We start from the raw sequence: 18,536 nt of genomic DNA, 5'->3' as shown, positions 1-18,536 counted from the left end.
GTTGGCTACTTAGTGGCTCTACTGTTGGGTATACTCTTTCCTTTATAGCTCCATATTCATATACTTTTATATGAATCGTTCAGTAGTCATGGGGTTTGGTTTTAGACTATGCTTGGAGAATTAACAGAAGATTGCATTACATGCAGTTAAAATATACAATAAAAAAAATTTATTTTTGTATATAATATCGCTGCATATTATAATAAATCAGTTATGATATATTTGCTATAGTCCCACCGAAAAATATAAAAATACATATCCATATATGCTTTTGGCNTATAGATAATGTTCTATACAAATTAAACTATTGACCGTATGATGTTGAGAATTTCAAGTGGCTCGTTTAGGGCTCGAGCTCGCTCGACTTGAAATTAGGCTCGCTCGAGCTCGGCTCGAATTAATTTCATTCCAAGCTTGAGCTTAAATTTAGGCTCGAAATTAATTTCAAGCCGAATTTGAGCCGAGGTAAGCTCGCTCGAGCTCGGCTCGTTTCCACCCCTAACTAGCGCCAACATTAATATAAAAAGATAATTTACAGCCAGTGGACGAGATCAATTGAGACCGTAAAGTTGACAACGATAGCCACCCGAATGTTCGTTCGGAAAACTATCGAGGGGGGCTTTCTTTGTGCATGAAATTATGGTGCCAACTGGTAATCGGCACACCTCACGTGGTCAAATAAGAAGGTAACACATGCATGTCAAAAGCCGGAAAAAGTGATCCCAAACCAAATAAATTTTGAGCGGTAACGGTTGGAAGCATGAGATATAGTTGGGTAACCAAAGAGGAAGGGGCCAGGGGAGTTCCCACAAAGTAACAACTGTTTGGTAACTATAGGGCAATTGAACATGAAGATAGTCCTATAAAGGCAATTGAATACGAAGATAGTCCTATAAATAGAAGAAAGTTGCCTGCAGTAAAGGCCTTTTTCTGAATTCTCGACTATTATTTTTTTACTTTATTTTAATTTTCTTTGCATTTTTAAGCTTTTTTTATAAGTAATTTTAGTTTTAGTTTTAGCCTAGGCCCTCGCACTCTTTTCCGGTAACTTTTGGAGCTTTCTTTCAAAAGATTTATGAGTTTAGTTTAGTTTACTTTTGGCTCTTGTTTCCGGCCAACTTTGTATAAAACTCTCATATTCGGTTCATCTCAAAAGTTTTACTAAGTAAAAATCTAGTTAAGCGGATCCCTCCTCAACCTATCGCTTGATCTTGAAGAATCTATCAATCAAGAGTCACTTTCAGAGCCAAGTTGCTAGTCTATTGGACTTTTGACTTGGTCAAAATTTGACTTGATCAACCGACTTGGGGAACTTTCCGGCTTGCGAAACAGATTGCCAAAAAAGATTGCTTCATCAATGAACATGCCGAAATACAGCGAAGTTGGCTACTTAGTGGCTCTACTGTTGGGTATACTCTTTCCTTTATAGCTCCATATTCATATACTTTTATATGAATCGTTCAGTAGTCATGGGGTTTGGTTTTAGACTATGCTTGGAGAATTAACAGAAGATTGCATTACATGCAGTTAGAATATACAATAAAAAAATTTATTTTTTGTATATAATATCGCTGCATATTATAATAAATCAGTTATAATATATTTGCTATAATCCCACTGAAAAATATAAAAATACATATCCATATGCTTTTGGCCCAACTTTATCTTACCAATTAGCGTTAGAAAGTATGCATACAAATATACTACTTTTTCTGTTTGCAGTAACAAGAAGAACATATTACGAGAGGCAGGGCACCATCCGATTCTGTGCTCTGAACATTACACGCGCAGTGAAAATCCTGCGTATTTCTGTTAACGTTAGTAGAAGATCATTGTCAGATTGCATATTTACAAAACCCATGCAGATACAAATAGAAAGCCTAGTATTTTATGCATCAGTAGGCCTCACATCCCATCTAGTCGGCCGCTTGCCCTCGCGATGCGGACTTCCAAAGTTCTCAATGTTTTCAGGTGGCAGCTTCCGAAGGTTAGGAGGCTCACTTAGAGGGTCCTCTTCCTCATCATCGCTCTCGCTGATCCAACCATAGCAAGGTGGCCTTCTTGGTCTGGAAAGAATGGTAGAGTTGCAGGATTGGTTAACAGTCATCACTGGGTTTAACGTCGCCTGTTCCGTCACCTCACCTGAGCCAGGATTAGCACTTTCCGGTTAACATCCCGCTCACCAAGGAACTACAGACAGCCACACTGAATTTAACCGTGCGAAGAGAAAACAAACAAAGAACTACAGTGAGTTTTAGAAAATGAAGAAGCTACCCACCAACAGGCGGTGTGTCAGGTTGACGGCTCGTCTCCCCAGTCTCAACAGCTGGATTATCTGCTTCTTCAGACACTGTCCCGTCATTAGCTTTTACTTCCTCCTGAATGCAATAGATGTACCGTTACTCTTATCCAAAGTACATGTGAGAAATCTTAGCCACAGAAACAAATACAACATCTTTATTGTACTACAAGATCAACAATCAAAAACAAAACAAACCATGCACTCTAAACAACAATTCAAAAAATAAGCCAGAAGCGGGCCTTTTTGAATTTAATCCTTTAAAAATTTAAAATTTGCCAAATGAGCCAAATGATCCTATTTTGTCTAACTCGGCAGTGAGGTGAAAAAACAATTGGAAAACGGTGAATCGTTTACCATCTTTAATGATATTTAGAAGACGGTGAATTGTTTACTATCTTTTCCTTAATTACCATTTCTTTCTATTTTCTATATACAATCCTAATAATAACTACATAAAAATTTCACCAAACCACATAAAATCCTAACAACAACAAATCATGTACAATCCTACCAACCTAAAAAATTCCAACAATCTACCCATACAATTCTAACAATCATATAAAAATTTTAATAATCCACATACAATCCTAACAACCTCACAAAAATCCTCCCAACTTATATAAAAAAAAAATAACAACGTGAAAACAGTGAATGATTCATCACTTTCTAAAGGCGGTGAATCACTGTGTTCCTCATTTTTGTCCACCACAATGCTGAGTTGGCAAAAAAGAAAATTAGTTGGCAAACCTAAAGAACTAGGTGGACAGCGTGTGTCTGATTATAGACCGGTCGCAGAAATGGACCCAATACTACAGTTAGGACCCAGGGTACTAGCATCTGCACAACGGGTCAGTCACGATTAGCTAAGGACTTTTGTGAGTTGACAACTTTCAAGGCCATGAGAGAAAAGCCCGGCAAAGAGAGGGAGGGGGGACTGATGTTACAGATATTTTTCGCAAGTATGGGAGAAAGAAAATCAAGAAACAGAGTGGGATGTGTTGGGTTCGCTTGGGGGACGAGGACACCAAGTCCTTCAAGGAGTTTCTCAATGGGAGTGCGTGAGTGAAGGATCTGTGTTCTTTTTTTGAGCTTTTGGCTGGGACGTTTTCTCTTTTTTCTATGTTTCGTGTTTGTAGTTGGAATGTAAGGGGATTGAATGAACCCTCTAAAAGAAGAGCCGTCAAGTGTGTGGTGTCTAGTTTTACAAATGCAGTGCTATGTTTGCAAGAGACTAAAGTGGGTGTTGTCTCCCTCTTTTCTTCGTAGTGTTTGTCTTCTTTGATAGATGCTATTACATTGGCGCAAATGGAGCTTCTAGTGGACTTCTTACCTGTTGGAGCTCGAGAGTTTTCTCTTGTAGTGAGGTGATCAAGAAAAACTTCTCTCACGCTCCAACTTTCTCATCTTCGGGGCGGAGAAAGCTTCTATGTCACTAATGTGTATGGCCCACCAGCTTGGGAGGGCAAGAAAGACTTTTGCACGGAACTGTTGCTTCCACGGGATATTTGTAAGGGTTGCTGGGTTGTTTGCAGTGATTTTAATTTTACTAGAACCCAGGATGAATGTAGAGGTAGATTGTGGAACAATAGCATATGTTCAACGATCTTATTCAGGAACTCGCGCTTTTGAGTTTGCCTTTGGTTAATCAATCCTTCACTTGGTCGAGCATGCAGAGTATCCCTACTCTTGCAAAATTAGACCATTCTCTCATTTCGACCAAGTGGGACATGAAATTTCGACTTTCGAAGGTAGAGGTGGTCCCCAAAATTACTTCGGATCACTATCCGACCCTACTCTCCTTAGAGGTAATATAGGGAGCCATGTTTTTAGATATGAAGATATGCATTTGAACAATGAGAATTTTCTCTCAAGTCTTCCAGCTTGGTGAAGGGAAACGGAGACCCGTGGGGCTACTGTGTTAACATTCACAACCAAACTACGCCACTGCCGTAAACGAATACGTGAATGGAGTAACCATAGTTTTTACGACTTCATGAAAGTAAAGTCGGATCTTATGCAAGAGATTCAACGTATAAATGGAGTGGAAAAACACATTGTCTTGTCAAAAGAGTTAATAGTCAGGAGGGAGGATCACAAAGGTAGGCTCTTAGGTTGATAAAAAGGAATGTGGGCTTGGGGTGAAGGATCTCACCTCAATGAATGATGCATTAGTTTCTAAATGGTGGTGGCGCTTATTTACAGAACGGGAACTCCACTGGAACACCCTTATTAGAATCTTATACTATAATAAGAGGAAACCGTTGGATGAAGTGAGGATGTTTTGACCTACTTGTTAATGGTGGAAGAGTGTGTTATCTACTAAGGATATTTTTAAAAGTGGCATGTGTTTTGCTCTTGGAGACGGGCAGTCTACTGACTTATGGTTGGATAGTTGGTGTGGTGACGCCTCATTGAAGGTGCTCTTTCCTGATATCTACGACTTAGCTTTGAAGGGTGTTCTAGTTAAGGAGTGTTTCTCTTATCAAGGTTGGAGATGGAGAAAGATCCTGAGAGGGATTAGGGTTGGGTTGCTTAGAGGTGATAACAGAATTAGAGAGCTCAAAGAGAGCTACTTCAAGATGCCACGTCATTGATCAACCTGATGAAATACAGCGGAGATGGAATGCGAGGCTGTGTTTCACCGTTAAATCGGCGTATAAGTCGATCAATGATGGAGGCATTCCAGGCATCCTTCTATAGAAAGTTTGGGTACTAAAAATACCGTCTGAAGTTAAGATTTTTATCTAGTTAGCTCTAAAGAAGTGACTAACTATGGTAGACAACCTGCTTAAAAGAGGTTGATCCGGAAACCAACAGTGTGTTTTGTGCGGCAGTGAACTCGAAACCGACGATCATCTGCTCGTGGTATGCGTTCTTAGCAAATATTTAATGCTCAATATCTTAGAAGGAAGATTTATCCTAAGATATGTGGAAGTTAGGAGGGTTTGGGAACATATGCTGGGAAACAGCACCTAAGGGGCAGCAGAGAAGGACCTGGCTAGTGTGGTGGCTTGTTGGTGGATGATTTGACAAGTAAGAAATAATGTGATTTTTAGGAATCAATTTTTAGACGCCTTAGTGGCTATTAGACGAATTCATGAAATGATAAGGGAATGAGCTGAGTTTTGCAGCTCTCAGTAACATGTTTTTAAGGGAGGGCAGTAACCTCTTTGTTTTTTTTCTCTATTTTGCTTTAGTTCTTTCTTTGCTCCTGTAGCTGTTTGACTCACTCGAGGCCTCGTTCCTCAACATCTGTAGCAGAATTCATTTTCTGAATGAATGAAGTGGGTAACGTGCTACTTTCTGGAAAAAAATATATTTAGGGGAAGGGGGAATGATACTGTGGTTAATTTGCTCTACGATTCCAAGAACTAATGAATATGTCTATTAAGTGTAGGATTAATTGGTATTTCCCTTGATTAATAAACACTGAAAAAGGTACAAGATGAATAAATCTTTTCTTTGTACACATGCGTGATCTAACTAGGTTAAGAGACAGCTTTCTTATATCTCTGCTTATTCGAAAACACTACGGAGAAACTTGTCAGAACCAAAAAGTATTCTTGAAAGTTTATAACTATAATGTGGATACTTATGGGCTTTGCTGCCAATCATTTTGAGCCTTTATACAACCGTTATACTTAACACTAGATATAAAATCTCGACTCGTGAATTCAACTGGGCCCACATAAGTCAACCATATGATAATTCAAATTAAATTTAATTGGATTAAAACATATTAACCATCTTTTACTTTTTAATCCTATCTTAATGATTTCTTCTCCTAAATCCTTGTGATATTAGTGGATAAATCTCTCCTGGTAATGTACAATAACATCTGATCACTCACATCACCTACTCAAAAGGTGAAAAGTATCTTTACATTGTACACAACCACAATATCTCGAAAACTCAAACTGTCTTTTTTATCTAATACAGATTATTGATGATGCTATCTTTAGTTTTTACTATTTTTCTTATATTAGCAAACATAACCCTCAACACACCTTGTAGTTAGGATTGCTTCTTTGTTTTTCATGAGAGGCCTTAATAGTCCAATTTTCAGCACGAAAGTATGCCAAGGGATACTGCAGATATATATTTTTTTACCTGAAGATATATAAGCGTGTTATCTTGTGCAATTGACCTAAGCTATTGACTATACTCTTCGATATGTATTGCCCATCAACCTTTATCCAATCTCCGTTCTTTTTTTACTTTGGGTGAAACTCACTAGATATGCACGCAATATGTTCAGCTTTTTTAAAAAAAATCTATAGCGCCTAAAATGTCTACAACTTCTCACAAGGATTTAATTTTGCAGTAATGTTTTATTTTGCTAATCTACTTAGACAATTAGGTCAGCCATATCACACAAGAAATTATTTCAAATATGTGCAGTAAGCGTACTCATTATCAAAGCAGAAAGGAGATAGTAGCTTAGAATCTATCTATGATGGTTCTATATTTATTTGACATGCAACCCTAAAACGACCTAGAATACCAGAAGAATAACAAGAAAGATAGGTGAAGTAGTATACAGGTAAAGAGAATGGAAAAATCCAACCAAAAAAAAACAGTTGTAAGTAAGATAAAGGGTAAACAGGTGATAACCATTCTTGTCTCTTCCACTTGCTCTTCCAGGATAGCTTCAATCACCGTCTTGTAGCAAGCCTCCTCAATAAAAACCCAACCATCCTCTCCGTAAACCTAGATCCAGGAAACACTTATCATATGCCAAACTGAACAATACAAGCAGCCGAGAAGTGTATAGAACATCACCTTCAGTAGATTTTTTATAGTCTTGCAGACAACCTCTCTTGAGAAGCCCAACGGAACAAGAGCATCAATTGCAGCATCAATGCGCTTCAATCCAACCTGCAAGATTTCAAAAATGATGCACAGAGCAAGGGGACGGTCACGGAGAGATAACCTATATGAACGAATGATATGTGGAATTTGTACCAGAACCATTGATGTAATTACTCACCTTCTTTGCCCTTGCTTTTGGCATTGTCCAATCTGTACCTTCAAGAGTAGTGAGATTTTGCAGAAATGAGTGCCTTCTATTGAAGACTTCGGGAATACGAATAATAGCACAGGATAACAAAGAAACACAAATTTTCAGTAATTGAAGGGTTTGTAGAGACTTCTTTTTCCCACTCTTGCGCTGAGGGCTCTGCCAGCTTCTCTGTAGAGGCTAAGAGGAAGAGACGGGGAAAGAAAAGGAAATGGGGAGAAATGAAAGGGATTAATGTTTCCGAAGTTATGCCCCTGACTCTTAAAATCACCCCAAGAACCTATACTATACATAAACTATCCGAGAAGTCGGGGATTCATATTTTCATTTCTGAAGCACACACGCGGGGTTTGACCGCGGACCTCCTAAATAGCACTCTGAGTAACAAACAACACCGCGAGAGGGAGAAATCCCACGATAAGGGCTCCTAAAACGGTGTCCTTATAGTTAGTTGATGTGTTATCTTGTCTGATGTAGGGAGCTTTGATTGGTTAAGTACCAAAAATTGAACAATCCGGAGTAATGTGCAAACTATTGGACCCAGTACAATTGAAATAACATTTAGGTCTGTTTCTTAATTTCAAAAATAAGTTTGACCACAGATGCTAATGGCTGGTGGATTGACACCGGAGCAAACATACATACATATTCTAATGGCTCATGGTTTTCCACCTGCAGGTCTCAAATTGAGGAGCTGTGACTTTGAGCACATGTGCTGCAGGAAACGTGTTGGGAATTGGGTGAATTTATTTGAAGCTGACTTCCGGCAAGATCTTGATCCTATATAATGTCTATTATGAACCTGAGACTAGAAGAATCTCTTCTTGTATGAAGAGGATATAAGTTAGTTTTCTAATATAATGAAATTGTAATTACTAATTGGAGAGGATTTTTCTGTAATGGTTTATTCAAGTTGAATGTAGTTTCATCCCAAGTAAATGAAAATTCTCAAATTTTGAATGTAGAGTGTTCTTTTCATATTTAGCATGCCAGACTTGGACAGATAAATTGTAAATCAACAGAAATACAATTAAATTGGATTTAATTCTAAATATGGAAATGAGTCAACACAAATGTCAAATTTGTGTATAAGTTAAACTTCCCTATCAACGTATCAAAAGTGTAGGCAGAGCTCTGATTTACTTGAATTGCTTCAGAGTGATGAATGTGGCTCAAACCAAGTGTCTGGAGGAGGAAATAAATATTTTGCAACATTTATAAATGGCTTTTCTAACTATTCTTGTGCATATTGAATGAAAACTAAAGATGAAGTATTAATTATGTTTGCTACATACAAAACTTTAGCTTAAAATCAAACAAAAAATAAATAAATATTCTTAGATTCAATGGAGGTGGTGAATACACATCTAATAATGTTACATTGCTTTTCTCAAAAAAAAAAAAATAAATAAATAAATAAATAATGTTACATTAGTTTGTAAAGAGTATGGCATCATACTTGAGGTTACAACTCCACATTCACCTCAATCAAAAGGAGTAGCTGTGAGAAAAAATATAAAGAATGGATGTGTTAAATTCAATTATTTTAAATTTGGTGTATTCAGGAACTCGTAGGGGAAGCATTAATTTTTACCTCCATGATTTTAAATAGAGTACCCCTTTATGAGCTATCAAAAAAATAGAAAACCTAATTTAAATTGTCTTAAAAGTGTGGGGATGTTTAGTAAAAGTAAAGATACCTCAAAATAAAGGGAATAAAATAGGCAATAAAATTGTGGTGCAAATTTTACAGGATATGCTACAAATAGTAATGCAGATAGATTTTAATAATGAATTATGAAAGTAAAACAGCAAAAAATACAATAATAAAATCCAGAGATGCAATTTATTTTGAAGATAGATTTCCATATAAATCTAATATAAATATGATGTACAGCATAACGTTCAAATTGCAAATCCAGGAATTTGCTTTGAGAAGAAAATGAACAACAAGACTTTTAGAACCTAGAAGTAAAAGAGCAAGAGTTATTAGAAATTTTGGAGAAGACTTTTATATAATGCTGATAGACAATACACCCTTAACCTAATGAGGACACTATGCAATCTACAGTCGTTGAATTTTGGAAAGAAGCTATATGAGAAATGGAAACGAATCAATTAGGGAAAAAAAAAATCAAACATGGGGTTTAATTTATTGACCTGTATATAAACCAATAGGGTGTAAATGGATATTTAAAAAGAAATTAAGACCTGATGATGCAGTGAAGAAATATTAAGCTAGATGAGTAGCAAAGAGATTACCCAAAATCTGGAGTCGATTATTTTGACGTTATGCCCCTAAGCTAAAACTTCAATAACTAAGATGCAATTAGCCCTAAAATCCATCATTTTATTAATTACACATAGAACGGCCGTAAAATTTGCATTTTTTTAATGCCAAACTAAAGAAGAAATTTATAATGTGCAATCAAAAGGATTTCTAATCTCAGGACAAGAAAGTAGACAAATTAAGTCGATTTTGGTATGGCCTTAAGCTCCTAAACAATAGCATTAAAAAAAATTTGATAATCTAATAATTTCAAATGGTTTTGAAACTAATATGACCAATGAATGTGTTTATAGTAAAAGAATAGGTGATTAGGTTGTACCAGTGTTTGAAAAGGCGCAACTCGGTGCCTAGGTGCGAGGCGTGGGCCTCAGCGCCTTGAAGAACCTAAGGTGAATACCTAGGCTCTGAGGTGCATGCCTTAGGCGAGGGGCAAGGCTCGAGGCGTAGTTAAGGCACACGCCTCGTGATGTTTAAGTTAAAAAGGTCTAGGGTTTGGATTCTTGGGTGTCATATTTTATCTGTAGTGTACTGCACTTTGGCGAGTAGGCAAGGTTATAGTGTGAGTTGTTGGTCAGAACATCTGTGAAGTGCTGGACTGAGTTGGAGTCATTTTAACACAATATGGCTGCAAAAACGGACTCGGGAATCGAAACTCAGCTAAGCCTACATTTTTGGTGCCTTTTCGGATGCCCGAATCTTGTTTAGGGTGCCCGTAAGTGGCAATCTGAGTTAGAGTTTTGAACCCCACTTGCGAATGCTTGAATGAGTCGTAGGTGGATCCGGTTGCACTGTAGCCGAATTCCAAGCACCCATTTATTACTATAGCAGCCTGGAGAGTGGGTGAGGTTGATGTGGCAATGGCGGTGCGCAAGTGACTATCAGAGTGACTCGGCAAGGGATCGGGGTGCAGGTCCGGGCACTCGAATCCGACCGGGCACTATTACGACGGCTTCGGGCGTACCATTGCAGTTGGGCGCACCCAAATGAACAGTGTTACGACAGCCTCCAACACCAAAATGTTGGCTCCGGGCGCCCAAAACCCAGCTTTTGGGCTAAGGTTGATTCATTTGTGTTTCTAAGGGCTTTTATGATATTTTTCCTTCCTGTCTATAAATAGAAGAGAGGTGTTTGGCGCATTTCCTGTTTACACCCAGGCCCCTCTAAGCGTTTTTCTACTCATCTTCTTCTTCCTCATTTTCCTTTCCTGGCGTAGTTAGAGCTCAGGCGGAGAGAGAGCCAAGGGGTGATTGTCTACCTCCTTGTTGGTACGCTGGGAACTTTGGAATCACTCGAAGCTGGGGAGTGTTTCTATTGAGCAAGGAGAAGGGAGTTGAGTTGGTCCTTCTCCAGTGCTAATACTTGAGGTAGGTGTTGGGTGTATTTTGGTTTATTCGGATTTTTAGTGAATTTGGTTTAGCAGTAGATTTATGCTTGATTTTTAGAAGTGATTTTTTGGGTATTTCTTGTGAGATTTCTTAGTGCTTTCAATAAGAAGGGTGTAGAGCATGTCTTCTCACCTTCCTTGGAGTAGTGATCTAGGTTGGTTCCATTTCACCGAACTCAGTGAACTATCCCGTCTTTTCGCATGCTTAATTCTTTGATTTATCTAATAGTATGCTTGTGGTAATAGCAGCATGATTTTGTTACGTGGGCACTTAATTAGCACGTGAGTTATTTGTAGATGATTGATATTCTACTGGCTATGATCATGTTTTATTTATATACGGGAGGTATATCGTTGTACGCTAAATAGTGAAAATGTAGCGGGACAGTGCGGCAGTATTGGGTAGTGAGATGTACTTGATTGTGCCAAGCGCACTCAGATAGTATATAGTGATATTTTTAATCATCACATTAACTATAGCCTGCATGAGCCACATTGAGATTGATAGAGTTATTATGATACTCGTTAGGGTCGCGCCCCTCCAGTGCCCCTCTGGAGGCTAGCAATTGTTATAGATATGCAGCATGCATATTGGCGGATCAGGAGTCAGTATGGTGCCGAACATAAGGCAGACGCAGGCTTGACCAGACTTATGAGCCGGTCGATATGATTGAGTTATACTGCATATATCCATCTGCTATGATAGTTGATGCATGATATCTAATTCACTGTTTCCAATTGTTAGATTAGAGTCATGACAATATTCTTCTTTTCCGCTTAATATTATCTTCTGTTATTTGCTCAGTTTATTTACTATTATTGCCCTTAGTAGATATAGTGGATAGGTCATCGTGGTCGTCGATTGTACCCACTGGAGACTACTGTTCAGTAGTTTTCACGCTCTATCCTTGTTGTTTTTCTATTTCAAAGCCCTCAGCTCTAGATATTGATCGAGCTAAGAGGACTGAGTAATAGTTAGCTTCTCCTAACCGAGGTAGCGACTACTAGAGGACCCAAATAGTGGTATTATTTATAGCACACTGTACATGAATGAATTGGTGAGGCCAGTAAAGGAGTTCTGTATGTATTTATGGTTTATTCTAGAGTTGTATGGCTGGTGGATGTATATATATATATATATAGTGCTTGTAAAACTTTTATAGTTTTCAGACCCTGGTACCTATTTGTTTGTGGATTCCTAGGACGCGCTTAGTTGTTGACTCCTAAGTCTGTTGCTTACTTGTGACAGAGTTTTGGACGCTTCGTGTGTGCGGGGTGCGTCCTTGCACGTGTAGCGGATCTGTTAGCATGCCCGAAGGCTTCTGCTGTGGGCCCGGAGCGTGACATTATCAATATATTCTAACCCATAAAAGGATTTAGAAAATCCTAATGAGAATCTTTTTCTCCTTTCTCCATGTTCTCTTTCTCTCTTGTTCTCCCCACCTTTTGTCTCTCTCCAATGGCAAGTTGGCAACATGCAGAAGCGGTACGCTCTCTTTTGTTCTCCCCACCTCCCATCTCTCTCCAATGGCAAGTTGGCAACAATGTAGCAGCGGTAGGCAGCAACGCAATAGTAAGCAACAGCAATTTTGGTGTGGTCTCTATACTCCAATTCTCTAAAAAAAAATTTCTATCTTGAATTTTTTTTAGTTCTTTTGATGGGATTTGATGTTTTCATAAGGTTTTTTTCTTTTACTTCATATTTCTTTGAATTGGTGCGCAACAATTCTTCTGTTTCTTACTTTCAGTTGCATGTGTGTGATTCCCTTTTTGCATTCTTTATTTGATTCTCTTCTTAATTTCCTTTTTGGACTCTTTGAGAACAGTTATGCATGTGATTTGCTTTTTCACGATTATTTTGCTTTTTTATGGTTGTTTTGGAATCTTTATATAGAACATCAATTAAACTAGGCTAGTTAAGAATGTTTTATTTTTATTAAATATGCGCCTCACCTTCTTGAGGCGCGTCCCTCATGGTGTGCCTCGCGCTTAGGCTCCAGATGGGCTTTGCGCCTTTCTGCGCCTCACGCTTTTTAAAACACTGGGTTGTAGTAATATGTCTATATGTGGATGATATATTAATATATGAAAGCAGCACTAATATGATCTAATATGTTAAAAGTTTATCAACACAGAATTTTGACATGAAAGATTTGAGTGAGGGCAAAGTTATTATGTATGCAAAAATTATTAGAAAAGACAATGTGAAAATTGTATCACAAGAACAGCAAGTAAAGCTATTACAAAAATTTGAGTACTTAAACCTAAAATTTTTAGTACTCCTTATTACACTATAATACATCTACATTTTACTTCAAAATGTCAAGCCAACTATCGGTTACGTATTTGTTCTATATAGTAGCTATCATAGGCATTGTTTGGTTGAGGGATATCCCAGTAATAAAGGCCATGTCCCCCAGTCAACACCCAAGCACAATCAAAAAGTGGAGAAACTTGGTTCTAGTCAATGCAGGTTGTTCAAGAGCAACCCGTTAAGAGTTGTTCTTGGAAACACATTGTGACACCTCAATAGTCCCACATCGGATAGTTATGGCTAGATATGGGAGTATATAAGCTTGATTGGGCTAGACATAATAACTGGGCTTCAGCATTTTGGGCTGGCGGTTTGGGCTCAATGAGTTATTATTGCTAGTAGACTGGGCCGTTACATTTGGTATCAGAGCCAGTTCACCAGCCGAGAGATGAGTCTTGGCTGAACCAGGGTCGGAATGACAGACTAAGCCAGAGTCAGTGATTAACAGGCTAAGTCAGAGTCAGAATGACAAAAGCTAGCGAGACAAGTCTCACATCGCCTAGTGATCTTGGGCTATGTGTGTGTTTAGGGCTGACGAGGACGTCAGAGCCTAAACGGGAGGAGTTTGTGACACCTAACTAGTCCCACATCAGATAGTTATGGCTAGATGTGGGAGTATATAAGTTTAATTGGGCTAAACATACTAACTAAGCTTAAGCATTTTGGGCCGGTGGTTTGAACCCAACGAGTTATTATTGCTAGCAGATCAGGTCGTTACACACATAGAACAAGGAGATTTCACGCTTCATTCCTCTTTATATATAAAATTGCATACAAGTCCCCGCAAACATGGTGAATTGTAGATATATCCCTACAAAGTTCAACTTTCATAAGTCATCCCTTCAAAAGTCCTAATGTATTCAGATACGTCCCTCTGGTTAGCACCCGTTAGAGAATTGTTTATTTTTTAACAGTAGGTTCGTGAAATGACATTTTTGCCCTCACAAATGTCATTCCAAAAGCTCCAGCTGGTATATGTTTGCAAAAATGCCCTCACAAATGTCCCATTTCCTCTTTTTCTTTTCGGGTTGCCGAAGTGGACGGCGACGTCGCGGAGCTTGTCAGAGTTGCGGCTGACGAGGATGAGGTTGAAGCCCGCAACGACGAGGCGGAGGGTGAAGGTGTGGCCGATTCGAAGAAAGAAAAGGAAAAGGAAAAAAAAGGAAGAGAAAAAGAGGAGGAAAAGGAGGATACGAAGAAGAAGAAGAAGAAGAAGAAGGAGCAGAAAAGGAAGAGGAAGAGAAAGAAGAAAAAGGGTAAAATTGTCAATTTACCTCATTAATTAACTATGGTTAAGTATTTTAACTGCGGTTAACTAAATTTTTTTAATGGATTCTAACTGCAGAGACATATCTGAATACATTAGGACTTTTGCAGAGATAACTTATGAAAGTTGAATTTTGCAGGGATATATCTGCAATTCACAATATTTGCAGGGACCTGTATGCAATTAACCCTATATAAAAAATTTTGTTTATGCTAATCTTATATTCTTATATATAATAACATATAATATATCATAGTTACTTTTATTTATTATTTATTATTAAACATTATTATATTATATTATATTATCATTTGTCCCTCTATTATAATATACTAGTTAAGAAACCGCGCAATGCGGCAAGCACTATTGAACAATTAAAAATTAAAGAATAAAACTAAAGTATATTTCTTTCTAAAAATATCTAAACTAAATAACTAAAATAAATAAACCAGTTTAAAATTTTTAAAAAAAGCTCATTGTAATATTAAAAAAAATGCATAATATTTTTCTATTATCATCAGCGTAGAATTTACAAATAAAAAAAGTAAAATTATATATATATAATAATATAATCCATAGTTCGTTAATTCGGATACGGTAAAAATTCGGTACGGATATAATACGAATAAAATTTGTATCTTGATTTTTAAATTCGTTGAAAATACAGTTTAAAAAATCGAAGTCGTCAATAATTCGTATATGCAATTTATATGAGAATTTTATATTTATCATTTAAAAATTCGGAATAAAAATTCGTTTACTAAATTAAAATTTTTCTTTAAATTTATGCTATTATCATAAATAATTATTATTCTTAAGGACATAAAAATAAAAAATTATAAAATAATATATCTATATTATATATAAAAGNTATATATATATATATATATATATATATATATAATATATCGAAGGGGGAGGGAGTGAGAGGTCCACCACTCCACGCGATCCACGAGGCTGCCCTCAGCCTCATGGACCGCGTTTTTATCCTCCGCCCCTACGCCGCGATTTTTCGTTCCTCACCCCTCTTCTTTTCTTCTTCCCTGTCGCTCCTCCATCTTCATGTTTTTTTCAAAATCGAATAGGTAGGGTTGGTCGACTGCTCGGGTGGAGATGCACAGATCTGCGGAGCGATGGTCACACAACACCAGTCCGAGAAATTTCATCTTTCCGCAGCCGCCCAATCCGATTTTTTTCGAGAAATTTCATCGTTTTGCAGTCGCCTACTCCAAATTTTTCCAAATATAATTCAGCTAAGCCGTTTTGCTCGCGAATACTTTGAGCAGCAGAAAAATTCGCGTTTTATTCCGATTTTTTGGGAAAGGTTCGTAAACGGATGATTTTATTCGTTTTATGATGGACCATGATCAAAGAGTGAGAGAGAGGTCCACTACTCTCTCTCTCAGGCGGTCCATGAGGTGAAGCCCACCTCGTGGACCGCATGCAAAAAGGCAAGTGAGCCCCGCCTTTTTTACTGTAGCTTTACGTTTTTCTTCAGGGTAGGTCCCACTTTTTCCGTGGGATGTAAAGCAGCTTTATTGGTTCCCATTCATAAGTTTATAAATTGTATTAATCATGAACCTGTTAAGAGTCGTTCTTATTCGGATTTTCTTATTAGGATTCTCACCAGCATGTAGATATAACTTTTATAATTAGGACTTTCATCAACATTGGAATTTAGACATATTGGCTGAGTGTTTTGAAACTAAACTATATTTTTGACACCATTTTCTGCAATCATAAATCTAATTAAAGTGATAATTCAACTCTCTAAATTACCAAACATAATTTCTTTAACATAGCAAAGCCCCTACAAAGAAAGCTTAATAGAAGTGCATAGTATCAAGTTTCTATTGTATATTGAAAATTTGACTATGTCAGAACTCACGGAAATCCTTTTTAGTAACAAAACCTATCAATAAGTCATTGGTTGGTCATGTCAAGTTGGTTTGCTGCTAGCTTGGAATATAAAGCTTACTTGGTGGAGATTTTAATTCGTTTAGAAGAAATCAGTCTCTTTATGCACTTTTGAGATAATTAAAACTACCTGCTTGTGCAAAATTGTATAGAAAATATGAGAAAAATAAGCCTATTTCACAGTTCCAGTAGAGATGACTTGGGATAGATATTCTTCTACTTTGTTTAATACATATATTATTAAAAGATGGATTGGATCTAAGATATTAGGGATTTTCCTCTACTCATGAATGTATATATTGTTTTTACCAATGGCTTAAATGATATAATCATTTCGATGTAGTTACTCGGGAAACTGGTGGGCTATAAAATTACTAAAAAAACTAGTGGGCTATAAAATTACTCAAAAAACTAGTGGGCTGTAAAATTACTCAAGAAACTGGTGGGCTGTAAAATGTTGGGATCAGCTTCTCTCCCGTACTGATAGAAAAATTTATCTAAATCTTTTTGGTCGATATGACACCAATTAGACTGACAACTCCAAGGATCACTCAGATGAACTGAGCCTACTTGATGTTAGCAAATGGTTTAGGTTTTCTATATTCCGTACATTCATGAAATTTCCACTAGAGAGTGATATTGAAATTTGAAAGTTTATTTCCGTGGTTACACTCTGGTGCATATTGGAAGGAATTCATAGCTATTGCAAGGTGCCTGAATTTCTGTGGCACAAGGCTTTCACTATAAATTTATTTCTTGATTAGACGATAAAGTACATATGCTTCAATGTTTTCCTTCAGGTGTTGGATCATAAGGTTTTGTTCAGTAATTATAAAGGTCTGTTGGGAAAGCTGAAGTTGATTGGGTGGATCCAAGTGTTTTATCCTTAGATTGTTATTTCTGGTTTCAGGAAGATAAGCAACTACTCTTACGCAAGTTTGGATACACTTTTATCATTATTTTAATACTAGTGAGATGTTATCAAACAACTAAGTTGTAAGCACATGCCAATTCCCGGTCCCGTTAACCAGACTGGTTTCAGAATTTTTGTCTCGAAGCGATCTTAACTGGTTCAGGCAAAACCGGAACCGGTCTTGCAACCCACTCTACTGGAAACTGGATTTCCGGTTCCAGTTCCAAACCGGCAAGCAAAGGTCGGGCAAACCGGTTAGCCAATTTCTCTGCCCCAAGTCAGATTTGATTAACCATTTTAAAGCCACTTTCGAAGCAATGTTAATTATAAAATCTCCAATGTGCATCTAAACCATAGTTAGTTAATTCGGATTCGGCAAAAATTCGGTAAGGGCATATAAGAATAAAATTCATATCCCAATTTTTAAATTCATTGAAAAATACGGCTTAAAAAACGGATTGGTCGATTATTCGGATACGACAATTTATACGGAAATTATACGTTCACCAATTAAAAATTCGGAATCAAAAATTCAGCTATTAAATTAAACTTTTTTTCTTTAGATTTATACTATTAGCATAAATACTCATAATTCTTAAGAATATAAAAATAAAGAGCTACAAAATTAAACAGATTAAGTAAAATTACGAAGCAAGCTGGTCATATGTGTAAATTATCCTCATTAAATGGTACGAGTTGTTTACCCATAACAAGAAGTAAAATCATGAAAAACAGAGAATAAAATAGTACTAGTAGTGTCGGAACCAGATTGCGAGCGGCGCGGGTTCCGACGGCAAAGCGGCGCGCGGCCGGGGGAAGGGGGGGTTCCGAACTTCCGACGGCGAGCAGAGCTCGGCCTCGCGGGGGCTTCCAATGGCGAGCGGTGCGCGGCCCGGGGCGGGGAGGGTTCTGCAGAATCCGAACTTCCGATGGCGAGCGGCGCGGGGTGGCGAGAGCTAGGGCAAATAGTTTCGAGCGAGGAGTTTTTTTTTTTTTTTTTTTTTTTTTTTTCTTTTTGAGAGAGGGTGGGAGACGAGCGTACGACCATCTTACGAGTAAAAACTTTAAATTAAAAAATATATTTTTTTATTTAAATTTTTTAAAAATATATATATAAAAGACTATTTTA

General features: G+C 37.5%; 1 protein-coding gene across 5 annotated transcripts; it reads right to left on the bottom strand.

Moving 5' to 3' along the window:
- Nucleotides 1,626–18,411, bottom strand: LOC109719409. 5 transcript variants are annotated; one of them, XM_020246070.1, is made up of 6 exons: nt 18,158–18,411; nt 7,293–7,502; nt 7,085–7,180; nt 6,917–7,012; nt 2,279–2,378; nt 1,626–2,142 (listed from the first exon to the last, which is right to left on the bottom strand). In XM_020246070.1, exons 2-6 carry the CDS (start codon nt 7,314–7,316, stop codon nt 1,889–1,891), a joined length of 570 nt encoding a protein of 189 aa, XP_020101659.1. In that variant the 5' UTR covers nt 7,317–7,502; nt 18,158–18,411; the 3' UTR covers nt 1,626–1,888. The 5 variants fall into 5 exon arrangements, with proteins under 5 accessions (XP_020101659.1, XP_020101661.1, XP_020101660.1 ...); XM_020246072.1 differs by having other exon boundaries at nt 7,293–7,330; XM_020246071.1 differs by having other exon boundaries at nt 18,173–18,411.

The sequence above is a fragment of the Ananas comosus genome, linkage group 13 (assembly GCF_001540865.1).
Source record: "Ananas comosus cultivar F153 linkage group 13, ASM154086v1, whole genome shotgun sequence".
In the NCBI taxonomy this organism is placed as follows: Eukaryota; Viridiplantae; Streptophyta; class Magnoliopsida; order Poales; family Bromeliaceae; genus Ananas; species Ananas comosus.
This window is presented reverse-complemented; position numbering and strand designations above follow the sequence as displayed.

Bases quoted from the DNA above. Each gene is read 5' to 3' on its own strand.
- LOC109719409 (XM_020246070.1), bottom strand. From the start codon at position 7,316: ATGCCAAAAGCAAGGGCAAAGAAG. The intron at 2,379-6,916 runs GTTATCACCTGT...TATTGCATTCAG, and splicing joins AAGTGGAAGAGACAAGAATG to GAGGAAGTAAAAGCTAATGA. The intron at 2,143-2,278 runs GTGGGTAGCTTC...ATCCTGGCTCAG, and splicing joins ACCTGACACACCGCCTGTTG to GTGAGGTGACGGAACAGGCG.